At 36.6% G+C, this 13514-nt stretch overlaps 1 protein-coding gene across 1 annotated transcript in view; it reads left to right on the forward strand.

Annotated features, from left to right (window-relative positions):
* DNAH14 (dynein axonemal heavy chain 14) overlaps positions 1–13514 on the forward strand; it is a 346072-nt gene that overhangs the window by 181322 nt on the left and 151236 nt on the right. Inside the window, exons 36-39 of the mRNA XM_078078658.1 lie at positions 12–101; positions 4666–4800; positions 8517–8732; positions 12948–13041. Of these exons, the coding sequence (XP_077934784.1) occupies positions 12–101; positions 4666–4800; positions 8517–8732; positions 12948–13041 (535 nt within the window). The remainder of the gene's footprint in view (positions 1–11; positions 102–4665; positions 4801–8516; positions 8733–12947; positions 13042–13514) is intronic.

Genomic DNA, 13514 nt, shown 5'->3' on the forward strand with positions numbered 1-13514 from the left:
ATTTTCTTTAGAAAGCAATATTTATTGCAACACAACAGTTGGGCTTACAAATATGGCCAGCTCAGAAAAAGAAAATCATACAGTTTTATAATCAACTTCAGGTAAGTGTGGAATGGCATGTTAGCAGCTCTTTGCTCCTGAATTTTAATAGTTCTGATCAAGGAGAAAACCAGGATAACAATGAAGTGATTGACTCAGTTATTTACCCTCACTTAACTTTGAACAGATTAATCTTCTTCCCCTTTGTCCCCTTACCACATGATTCTAAAAAACCCTACACATATGGTATAAATGTTCTGCCTCACATAGCTATACCTTCTTTGAATTTTCTGTCCCCATGAATGAACCTTTGGAAAAGACGGTGCATTTCCCTGATTATTAGTAAAATTGTACATTCTCATATCTATTTCTTTGCCATTTGAGTTTCCTACAAATTGCCAGATTATGTAATGTACTCATTTATCATTTGGGTTTTTTGTCTTTCTTACCAAGTGTGTGTAGACTTTTCATTACGCATTTTAATATCCTATCTCCTTATTGTTTATATGCATTACAGGTAAATTCTCTAAGTCTTAGGTTTTCAGAAATGTTCCTAGTGTTCAGTGGTGCAGGAGACATTGTTAATGCATTAAAGTCCATTGATCTTGTTTTTATGGTTTGTGTTTTTGTGAATTTTTAGAAATCTTTTCTATCCTATTTCATAAAGATATTTTCTATGATTTTTTTTCTAAAATTTTTTTGTATTTGCATTTCCTACTTTTAAATTGTCTGGAATTTTTCTTTAAGATGCCAAATATGGATCTATTTTTCCTCAGATGGATAGCCAGTTTTCCCAAGACTTTTCCCCACTGATTTGCTATTTCTCTCACATACCATGTTTCCAATCTAAATTTTTCTTTGTTGATGTCTTCCATATTTTATTATTTTGGTCTTTATCTTATGACAACACCAGTCTTAATTGCCATAGCTTTACAATAGGTCTCCATATCTGGTAGTACCAATTGTAAGAGAAAAAAAGAAAGCTATCCCTGACCCTCTTAGGGTTCCTGGCTGAGTCTGAAAATCAAATTGACAAAGACAGATTAGCAGGAGAAAAACACGCACATTTTACTGTAATTGATATTTTTTTTACAAGGGAGCCTTCACAAGAGAATAGAGAGACCCAAAGAAGTGACCAGAACTGGAGGCTTTATACCTTTTAAATAAAGAAACAATGACTTTGTGCAGAGTTGGCGGGGCAGAGGGGTTTGGGCTGGGGGGTAGTAGGTGTGAAGAAGTAACTAGGAAGATACGGGCAGTCGAACCAGGTTTGCTCATACAGCCTGTCAGCCCCACATTCCCCATAAGGATGTTTCTGTCCTTCGGGTACGAGGAGGGCACCTCTCACGTGGGACTTTTATGACCTGTTTCAGGGAAGAAAGGTGAGGTGGGGGAGGTCAGAGTGAGCGTCCTGCTTCTGCCGTGGGAAAAGACTCCTCCAGCTTAATCTATCTAACACGCCAAGGTCAGGGTGCCTGTCTTGTCCTGAGCCCTGCCATAATCCTCCCTCTTTGTTATTTTCCCGATTCTTCGATAATCATTTGATTGACTGCCAGTAAAATAATAAAAATTAAAATTAAAATTAAAAAATCCTATTTGGATTTTTATTGGGATAGAATTGAATGAATAGCTGGTGGTGAGAATTTTCATTTTATGATATCACATTTTTCCCTTCATGAACATATTGGGTGGATTTAACAAGTTAGCCTGGCACAGCTTCACGGCGGCAGAAAGCACCAGACTCCTGGGTCAGAAAGGACCGTTTATCACTCAGCAACAGCAGTAGCTGTGTCCCCAAGATTTAATTCTCAGAGGAGACTATCTTCAATAGTCATCCGTCCCCCCCTACTCCATGGTCCGAGGCATGTCCCCCCTAGGTGTCTGGGTTTTTGCTGTGCTTGCATTGCCACAAAATTGGTATGCCCCAGTTCAGCAATTATCCTTATATCCCCATTCACTACCCTTATGGCCTAAGACCAGGTCAATCCAAGAGAATCCAGGCAGTTGAACCAGAATTAAATGTGAACCCTCTGGGCCCCATTTTGGAATGTGTACAATCAGGGTGGCCTGGGGTTGTCATTAGGGAACAGAAAGAAGCACCATGCTCAGGAATGGTTAGGATGAATCCCAAATTCTCAAAATAGATCTCTGTAATCCCCCATCTCTTTTATGCTGATAATTACCCAGGAAGCAGATGAAAGGAAATGATCCCCTTCTAGGGATGTCCACATTCAATGACCAACCCTCCCTGGTAAGGTGTGTGGACAAAGAGAAGGGAAGGGGGATGGAGTCAGAAATCTTTGGAGTCAGTCTTTGAGAAGGCTGTTCCAATGCTCAATAATACCAGATGCGTATGGATGGTAGGGAACAGAGAAGGCCCATAAAATATCTTGACCATCAGCTCATGGTTAAGAGACTCTTGCAATAAAAGGTATACCATTGTCAGACTGCAGATGGTCCAGAAATCCAAATGACACAAATTTCATCTCAAGAAACATAATGGTGTGGCTAGAGTTAGCTGATTGGACCAAAACAGCAGTCCCATAGCTTGAAATAGTTAGTGTTAGTGAGTCACCACCAATAGCCCCAGGAGAGGGGGGCACAGATCTGATGTAGGACCTGCCAGGAGTATGTGGGGGTCATTCGTGCCCCAGGCAGTGCGACTTTTCCCACCGTGAAACTGGAGTCTGGAGTGCAGCAGTAGTCCCTGTGTCACAAACACATAGTCCTTTGTGAGTTCTGTGACGGAGAACACGTTGCCACATCCAGTGTGACGTGTGTCCATACAACGATCATGATAGTCTGGGAAGGGCAGGCTTGATCAGCAGCTTGATTCTGGGTCCTTGTCATGGGTCCACGAGTAACTCTGGTAGTTTGCTTAGCAGCCCCGATTTGTTTCCACAGTTCACAACCCCAGAGAGGATTATTTTTAATCTTGTAGTCTGTAATTTCCCAAGGGACAGACCAAATAGCTAGGCCACTGCCCAAGCCACAGAGTTCTCACCATGAGCAGACCTGACACGTCTGCTCTTGGGTCTTCATAGCTGGCTCTGAGGAGGAACAGCGGGAGCCTTCAGGTCTCAGCTAGGCTGAGCCACCAGTAAACCAGACCAAGGCATTGACGGGATCTTTGTAAATCAAGGGCTTCACTGAGCCAGCAGCTTTGCTCCAGGAGGGGAAGTAGGGGGTAAGGTTGCTCCCAGAGGGACAGCTGCCCCTCTTTCGTGTAAAGCCAGGACACCAGTGTGGCCAGTTAGCTGCGTTCTTGAACATCTAATTCCATTTGTCATGCAAGGCTTCTGGACCCCTTCTCACCTTGCCAGTGATAGACCAGAGAACCACAAACCTACATGAGGATAAAGAGATTAGAATGGAAGTGAAAACTCTTTTAGCTTTATCCGTATTTGAATTTTAATGTATTTATTTGATACATTATTAAAGATAATCATTTCTTTAATGCTATTACAATAGTCTACAAGAGATGGTGACGGACACTTTTTAAGAGCTTTAGCATCTGACCCTTTCCTCCTTGGCTTAGTCCATTTGGGCTGACATAACAAAATACCATAGATGGGGTGGCTTAAACAACAGACATTTATTTCTCACAGTTCTGGAGGCTGGGAAGTTTAAGATCAAAGTGCTAGCAGATTTGGTTTCTGGTAAGAGCGCTCTTCCTGGCTTGCAGATAGTCACCTTCTCGCTGTGTGAGATCTCACATGGTGGAGAGATGTTGAACTCTGGTCCCTCTCCCTCTTGTAAGGACACTAATCCCATCACAGGCCCACCCTCTTGGCCTCATCTAAACCTAATTACCCATCAAAGGCCTCACCTCCAATAGTATCCCATTGGGTGTCAGCCTCAACATTTGAATTTTAGGGAGATGCAAACATTTGCTCTGTAACACCAATTGTGATTGGGTTGGGCAGAAGAAGATAGGATCAAGCAAATTTTATAAGAGATGAAGAACTTTGGACAATGGGTACTTAGTGGTTTTATTAACTAGATCAGGAAATAAGAGAAGCAACAAGTGGGAAAAGAAGGTGTAGATTAGATTATGTTGACTCTGAAAATCATGTGAGACATCCAGATGGAAGTATCTAGTAGAGCACTGAAATGTCACTCAGGCACATAGAACCAAAGACTGGAAAAAATAAATGCATTAGGAAGTCATTAGCACTTAGGTTGTAGTTAAAGATATTCAAGTTGATGAGATTGGTAGGGCCAATGTAGAGAGAAGAGAGAGAGAGAAGGATGAATTAGGGAAGACTAACATGGAAATGACATTCAAAACTCAAAAGAGAGAAAAGACTAGAGAAGAGGAAAGCTGAGATAAATCATATTACAGAAGCCAATCTTAGAGAAAAGTACAGAAATAAAGGAGATTTAGAAAAAGATAAACTGTCAAATATTAAGAATTGAAAGTTATCCTTTGAATTTTAAAATTCGGAGATTTCTGTTTATTTTGACATTAATCTAGTCAATGAAAACAGAACCCAGATTATAATAGATTAAACAGTGATTTGAAGGAAGGGTTTGTGAATACAGAGATGTATTACCTTCAGATTTCAGCTTAGCTTATCCATCAGTGAACCAAAATTAAATCATAAATCTGCACTTTTGTTTTAGGCTTGTGTTGGTGTGATGTTAGTAGGTCCAACATGTGGAGGAAAGACAACAGTCAGAAGAGTTTTAGAAAGAGCATTAACACTATCACCAGTTGAAGACTTCCTATCAAGTAAAGAAAGGGAATCTATTTCACAGGTAAATACTAAGTAGTATGTTTCCCTATTTCTTCAGATCTTACTTTATACTTCAGTAACATTTTATGTCCTATTTACATAAGTATAGTCTTGTTAAATTTATTGCTAGGAATTTTGTAGTTAGGAATCATTGTAGTAAGTGGGATTTTTTTTTTGAATCTCAAACTAGTAATTACTAGTGTAAAATAAATTTATTGGATTATATATTTTGTATTTAGTCACCTTCATGGACTGGTAACGTTAAATTGTAATTGTTTTTATAGGTGATCAATTGAATCGTCTTCGAATGAATATAATTTTGTCTCGTAATATTTATATAATTTATATTACTGCATTGATTAACCCTCCAAGACAGTGTTAACTGTAATAATATCTTGTTCCTTACTTTATCTGAAATGCAGTTAATATTACTACATTTGATATGGTATTTGCGGGGTGCCTGGGTGGCTCAGTCAGTTAAGCGTCTGCCTTTGGCTCAAGTCGTGATCCCAGGATCCTAGGATTGAGCCCGACGTCAGGCTCCCTGCTCAGCAGGGAGTCGGCTTCTCCTTCTCCCTCTCCCCCTGCTTGTGTTCCCTCTCTTGCTGTGTCTCTCTCTGTCAAATAAATAAATAAAATCTTTAAAAAAAATAATAATAATAATACTGTATTTGCTTTTTGTGTATGATAAAGTTCTTTCATACATTGGGAATTTTCTTCCGTTCTCATTATACTTTGGTTTTGACTTTTGGAATTTATGAAATAACTTTTCAGAATCCATTTTTTATATTTTAATTGGTTAATAAGCTATGTTGATAGATTTGCTAATGTTAAATTGTCCTTGAATTCCTAGAATAACTCCTGATTTTTCATGATATGTATATATATATTTTTTTTAAATGACATTTTTATTTTATTTTTTTCACATTTTTATTTAAATTCTAGTTAATAGTGTAATAATGCTTTCAGGAGTAGAATTCAGTGATTCATCACTTATGTATAACACCCAGTGCTCATCATGACAAGTGCCCTCCTTAATCCTCATCCCCCATCTAGTCCATCCCCCACACCCCTCCCTCCATCAGCCCTCAGTCTGTTCTCCCTCATTAAGAATCTCTTATGGTTTGTTTCCCTCTCTTTCCCCCCTTCCCATATGTTCATCTGTTTTGTTTCTTAAATTCCACATATGAGTGAAATCAGATGGTATTTTTATTCCATATAAGGTTAGATTCCAATAAATAATGTGTACTTCAGTTATCTTATTTAAAGACTCAGCAGTCTATTCTGAAAGTTTTAGAAAGTCAGCTTTTCAGTTCTGCAGATTTTTTTTTTCAGCTAGTGTGCAGTTTCTTTCCATTTTTAGTTCGTTCTTTCAGTAAGCAAGAAAATTTGTTTTCTTTTCTGTAGTTCTCAATATATGTCTTTCTCCTTCTTGATTAAATTTATTCCAAAGCATTTTATTCTTTGGATGCTATTATAATGGACTTGGAATTTCTTAATTTTTGTTGTTGCTGAAGTGTGTTCATTGCTGCTATATGGAAATGAACTGATTTTTGTGTTGATCTTGTATCCTACAAATATGCTGGTTCATATATTAGCTCTAGTAGTTGTTTTGTAGATTCTTTGGGATTTTCAAAAATAGAATCATGTCATATTTAAATAGAGATACTTTTACTCTCTCTTTGCAATTTGGATGCTTTTTATTTTATTTCTCACCTAATTACCAGGCTAGGACTTTCAGTATAGTGTTTATAGCAGTGGTGAAAATGGGAATTCTTGCCTTGTGCCTGATTTTAGGGAGAAAGCTTTCAGCCTTTCACCATCGAGTATGATATCATCTGTGGGTTTTTCATAAATACCCCTGATTATAGTAAGGAAGTTCCTTTCTAGTTTGTTGAATGTTTTTATCATGAAAGGGTGTGAAATTTTATCAGATGTTTTTTCTGCCTCTCTTTTTGTGATCATGCAGCTTGTTTCTTTTGTTGTGTTAGTATGATTGATTTTCTTTTGTTGAACCCACCCTCCATTGCTAAGACAAAGCTCATCTGGTCATGGTCAATCATTGTGCTGCTGCAGTCAGTTTGCTAGCACTTTCTTGAGGGTTTTTGCATCTCTATTCATAGAGGACACGGGTGTGTCGTTTTCTTAGGGTGTTTTTGAGTGGATTTGGTATCAGGATAATTCTAGCCTCATAGAATGTGTTAGGAAGTATTCCCTCCTTTTCTGTTTTTTGCAAGAATTTGAGTCAGGTTGGTGTTAATTCATTTTCAGATGTTTGGTAAAACTCATCTACTATCTGATTTTGGACTTTCTTTCTTGGAGATTTTAATTACTGATTCAGTCTCTGCTTGTTACAGATCTGTTGAGATTTTCTATTTCTTCTTGAGTCAGTTTTGATAATTTTTGTTATTTCTAGGAATTTATCCATATCCTGGAGATTATATAATTTGGCGTACAGTCATTCATAGTGTTTTCTTATAATCCTTTTAATTACTGCAAGGCAGTAGTAATGTCCATACTTTATTTCTGTTACTATTTATTTGTGTCTTTATTTAATACATATTTCCTTTTTTATTGAGGTATAATTGACATATAGTATAATATTGTTTCAGGTGTACAACATAGTTATTTGACATTTATATATATTGTGAAATGATCACCACTAGTCTAGTTACCACGTCACTGTACAGAATTAATATAGTATTGTTGACTATATTCCCCATGCTGTGCATTGCAGCCCCATGACTTATTTATTATATAGCTGGAATTTTGTACTTCTTGATTCCTTTCACCTATTTTGGTCCCCCTCCCAATACCTTTCCCCTCTGGGAACACCAACATACTCTCTGTATCTATGAGTCTTGGGTTTGTTTTGTCTTTTAGATTCCACATATAAGTGAAATCAGGTGGTATTTGTCTTTCTCTCTCTGACTCATTTCCTGAGCATAATCCTAAGATTATTCTTGGCTTGTCTCTCTCTCTCTCTTTTTTCCCCTTTTCTCATTTGTTTTGTTTCTTAAATTCCACATATGAGTATTATATAGAATTGTTGAATCACTATATTGTACCCCTGAAACTAATATAACACTGTATGTTAACTACAGTGGAATTAAAATTAAAAAAAAACCAATCTTCCAATCCATATATGTGTGTATATATATATATATATATATATATAATTTTCTAGATACAAGTCCCTTATCAGAGACTATGATTTACAAACACTTTCTTTCATTTTGTGGGTTGTCTTTATTTTCTTGATGGTATCCTTTGAAACACAAAAGTTTTTAACCTTGATGATCAAGTTCAATCTATTTTTTCCATGTTGTTACAAATGGAAAGATTTCATTCTTTTTTTAATGATGAGTAGGATTCCATCATATATATACGTGTGTGTGTGTGTGTGTGTGTGTGTGTGTGTGCATGTGTATGTATACACACCACATCTTCTTTATCCATTCATCCATCAGTGGACATTTAGGTTGCTTCTACATTTTGGTCATTGTAAATAATATTGAAATGAACATAGGGGTGCATGTAACTTTTCAAATTAGTGTTTTTGTTTTCTTCAAATAGATACCAAATTGCTAGATCATTAATTGATGATCAGAGATTATTAGGGTCTCTTTCTTTGGAGGGTAAGAACTCTCCTAAAACTCTTTGGTGTTAACAGTGCAAAAATTTAAACAATTGTACTATAGTTAATGCCTTTAAGAAACCACACTGGATTTTTTTCAGATTCCAGGAAGAAAAGGAAAAGTAGATATTTGTGTTTTAAATCCAAAGTGTATCACTGTTGGTGAACTATATGGACAACTGAATCCTAATACTATGGAATGGACTGATGGATTATTATCAACAGCAGTTCGAAATTATGTATATTTTAACACTGCAAGGAACTCAAAGAAAGACAGCGATTTTGGACTGAAATCAAGAATCTCAGATGCATCTAATGTAAGTTAATATGGAAGGATTATTTTTATTTGATTATTGTGGATTACTTTATTGTTTAAAGATTGATATTTAAGCATTATTAGATGCTTACCAGTATTAAAGTAAATTTAAAAATTATTATGATCAGTTTTAAAAAAGGAGAAAAATTAGAAGCTATTAAAAAAACAGAAAATATGACACTGTGCTTCAAAATGCTTGGTAAACAATAAAATAAAATGAAAGATACTGGCTTTTAAAGTAACACAGAGTGGGTTAAGTGTAAGCGGAGGATGATCTAGTGATTCTGTCACCACCGGTATACCTTATAAATGAATGAGGTATGGAAATACTTTACTGGAAAGGTGAAAAAGTTTTTGATACAAAATTCATCACAAAATCAACATAAATCGCAAACAAAAATTTAAATGTTGTATTCTCATTAGTTATAAGTAGAAAATACTAGTAAATTTCATTAGCCAAAATATATTAACAGAAGAATGGCGTTTACAACCAAACAGATAAGCAAAGATTTTTTTTTAAGTTTTTATTTAAATTCCGATTAGTTAACATAGAGTGTAATATTAGTTTCAGGTGTACAATATAGTGATTCAGCAGTTCCATACCTCACCCGGTGCTCATCACGGCAGGTGCCCTCCTTAGTCCCCTTTCCCTATTTTCCCCATCCCCCCACCCACCTCCCCTCTGGTGACCATCAGTGTGTTCTCTAGAGGTAAGAGTCATTTCTTGGCTTGTTTCTCTTTCTCTCTCTCTCTTTTTTCCCCCTTTGGCTCATTTGTTTTGTTTCTTAAATTCCACATATGAGTAATGTATAGAATTGTTGGACCACTATATTGTACACCTGAAACTAATATAACACTGTATGTTAACTACACTGGAATTAAAATGAAAAAAAAATATTAAGTCTTCCAATCCATATGTATTTTTTTTCCCTAGATACAAGTCCCTTATCAGAGACTATGATTTACAAACACTTTCTTTCATTTTGTGGGTTGTCTTTATTTTCTTGATGGTATCCTTTGAAACATTAAAGTTTTTAACCTTGATGAAGTTCAATCTATTTTTTCCTTTGTCACTTGTTTCTTCATATCTGAAGAAAGCTTTGTATAATTCGAGGTCAAAAGACTTTCTTCTATGCTTTATTGTAAGAGTTTTATAGTTCTCACTTTTATATTTAGGTCTTTGGTCTATTTTGGGTTGATTTTTGTGTTCAGTATAAGGAAGGGATCCCAATTCATTCTTTTGCATCTGAATATCCAGTTGTTCCAGAACTATTTGTTGAAAAGCCTGTTCTTTCCCACATTGAATTGTCTTGTCACGCTTGTCACGCTTGTCACGCTTGTCAAAATCAACTGATCCATAAATGTAGGGATTTATTTCTAGACTCTCAATTCTGTTCCATTCATCTTTGTCTACCCTTATGCAAATGCCACGTTTGATTACTGGAGCTTTGCATTAAGTTTTGAAATAGAAAGCAAAAGTAGTTTTTAAGACCTTGACAAACTGATTCTAAAATGTGTATAGAAGAACCAAGATCCCTGATATTCCTGAATTAAAAAAGCAAAGGGAAGAATCTGGATCTGCCAGATGTCAAGAATTATTATAAAATTGGGGTACAACAGTGTGCTATTGGTGCACACTGAACTATTGGTGCAGTTCTGAACTATTATGTGCCTATGATGTAATGTAAGAATGTGTAGAGAAAACAACAGAATTTTGTAGAGAAATTGATAAATCACATTTAGCGTGAGATTTTATTGCATCTTTCTCAGTAATTGATAGAGAAGGAATATAGTAAAGTGGCCGTAATTAAATTCTTTATACTAATTGTCACCAGTTAGAAATGGAAATAAGAAAAATTCTGCTAACAGTGGCAAAAATCTATAAAAAATATATTGGAATAAATGTAAAAGAAAGGAACTTGTCATGGGGGGGGTAGCAGGGAGGGAGACAGGAATACCTATACAGTTGGCAAAAATTGAATAAATGAAAGAGATACTGTATTCCTGTATGGAAAGACTTCCATCCTAAAAATGCCAATCTATACCAAATTATATATAGATATAATGCCTTTCCAAGCAAAGTCCCACTTTAAAAAAATCAAATTAAATGACTTTAAAGTTCATTAGGAAGTATAAATGTTCCAAGAGTTCAAAAAAATCTGGGCAGAAAACCATAGTGCTTTTGTATTTCTAAAATGTTCTATATTAATTTTAGAACAAATCCATACTGTAATCAAAACAGTGAGGTACAATATAATACAGTGACCGTAGCTAATAATACTGTATTGTATATTCAAACGTTGGTAAGAAAGTGGGTCTTCAGAGTTCTCACCACAAGAAAAAAATATTTACCTATGTGCGGTGATGGATGTTAACTAGACTTATTGTGGTGATCATTTCACAATCTATACAAATATTGAATTCATTATATTGCATACCTGAGACTAATGTAATGTTGAGTTTTGAGTATATTTCAGGAAAAGAAAAAAAAAGATAGTACCTTTCAAAACCTGAATAAAGGGGCGCCTGGGTGGCTCAGATGGTTAAGCGTCTGCCTTCGGCTCAGGTCATGATCCCAGGGTCCTGGGATCGAGTCCCGCATCGGGCTCCCTGCTAGGCGGGGAGCCTGCTTCTCCCTCTGCCTCTGCCTCTCTCTCTCTCTCTCTCTGACTCTCATGAATAAATAAATAAAACATTTTAATAAAAAAAAAAAGCTGAATAAAAACCCCAGAACGTACTCACACAGAAATGGAACCAGACGGAGTCCAGAAACATTCAGATATATATAGGAATTTAATATGCTACTGAAGTAATATTTCTAATCAGCAGGAAAAACATTCCTTACTGAATTCACTGTTTATATAGTTTGCTATTTTCTGATGTGAAAACATAGAAAGACCCTTACCTCATTCCCTACCCAGAAATAAAATTCTAGGGGCACCTGGGTGGCTCAGTCGGTTAAGCGTCCGCCTTCAGCTCAGGTCATGATCTCAGGGTCCTGGGATCGAGCCCCTGCATTGGGATCCCTGCTCAGCGGGGAGTCTGCTTCTCCCTCTCCCTCTGCTCCTTCTCCCTGCTCTTGCTCACTCTTTCTCTCTCTCTGTCAAATAAATTTAAAAAAGAAAGGAAAGGAAAGGAAGGAAGGAAGTTAAAAAGTTCCAGATGAAATAACCAACTAAATATAAAAATGAAATTATAAAAACATAATAATATTTAGGGACATAGTTTTAGAATTAGGAAGACCTTAACTAAAACTGGGAAAACCCAAAAATCATAAACAGAAGATAAAATTATTTGACTGTAAGTATAAGAAAATGTTTTTTTCAATAGTAGCAACAAACAGCTTCTGGAAGAAAATATTTACATCATCTTATAGGAGTTAGTGTCCCTGCTGTAGATGAGGTGCTGTAAGAAATAGGCGCGAATAAGAAAGGATGGAACAGCTCGGGAGATGAGGAAGGCTGTGAATAGGACGTTGATAGAACACATGAAAATTGTCGACATATGAAAAATGCTCAGCCTAAGTATCAGTCAAAAAATAAAAATTGTAACAATGATAGGTGTCACATTTTTTCTCATCAGGTTTTCACAACATAAGAATGTCAATAGCTGAAACATTTGGTGTGAACGAAAGATGTGGAGAAACAAACATTCCTACATCTTATTGGTGGGAGTATTATTGTCACAAACAATTTCAAAAAGAAATCCAGTAGAATTTATTAAAGACTAAAATCCAGAGAACATTTGACCCATAATCCCACATTTAAAAAAAGAATCTAGAGAAAGAAATGCAGTAGAACATAATGACTTAGGTACAGGGCTGAGAAGTGCAGACTTTTGCAATAGAAATAATCATGGGAAATAGCCTTGTCCCTGATGAGCCTTGAGTATTGGAAGTGGCTGGCTACCATCTGCTGAGTTGCAAGGCCTGTGCCAAAGCGTGGTGCTCACTCCTGTGTGAGGTCTCTCTGTGGAGCCCACTCTGTGCCCAAAGCATTGCTCTAGTGTTTGGTCGGCTTCCCCTACTCTTGGGGGCAAAGAAAACCAGTGCTAACCAGCTGATTATATGGGACTCAACCCTGTTGAGGAGATAAATAATAAAGTCTGCCAGATAATTAAGACTTTCCCGTTTTTATACTCAAGAGAGCATATTGACATACAGTCCATTGGGCTTGGAAAGCGTGATCAAATTAACATTATTGATTACATATTTTAGGTTTTCAAACTCGATTTCTCTGATGCAGCAGATACTGATGTTAATATATTTGAGAAGGAGGAGGGGAAAGATGTTAACATTCCAGAAAGTCAGGGTAAGTGTTATTATTAGATTCAATAAAGTGATTGATTAACTGAGAAGACAAACTGAACCAAATGAGCTTTATTACTATCTTTAAAAACATTTTGATTAATGATATTTTGTCCTTTTCCTATGTATTTTTTCTGAATTTGTTTATTTAGAATTTGGGGACTGTTACCACATACTATGGTATGTTCATCTCCAATTCTGTTATAGAAGCAGTAGGTCTCATATAACCCTTTCAGTTTCTAAAGCAACATTAATATCTCCCAAGAACCAAGTAGATATTAAAGTTAGAAGTGACATTGTGTGGAAACCTAACTAATGTCGCCTCTGAAGTGGGACTCGAGACAGTGTGCGTATTCCCAGGCCAAGCACTACAACCCAAGCATACTCCTCTAAAAACAGTTGCACACCTGCTGTGTGTGTGCGGGGGATGGAGAGCCTGTGCGGGGCGGGGGAGGGGGGGCTCTGCTCCGGAGGAGG

Source organism: Halichoerus grypus, chromosome 7, assembly GCF_964656455.1.
Source record: "Halichoerus grypus chromosome 7, mHalGry1.hap1.1, whole genome shotgun sequence".
NCBI classification, from domain to species: Eukaryota; Metazoa; Chordata; class Mammalia; order Carnivora; family Phocidae; genus Halichoerus; species Halichoerus grypus.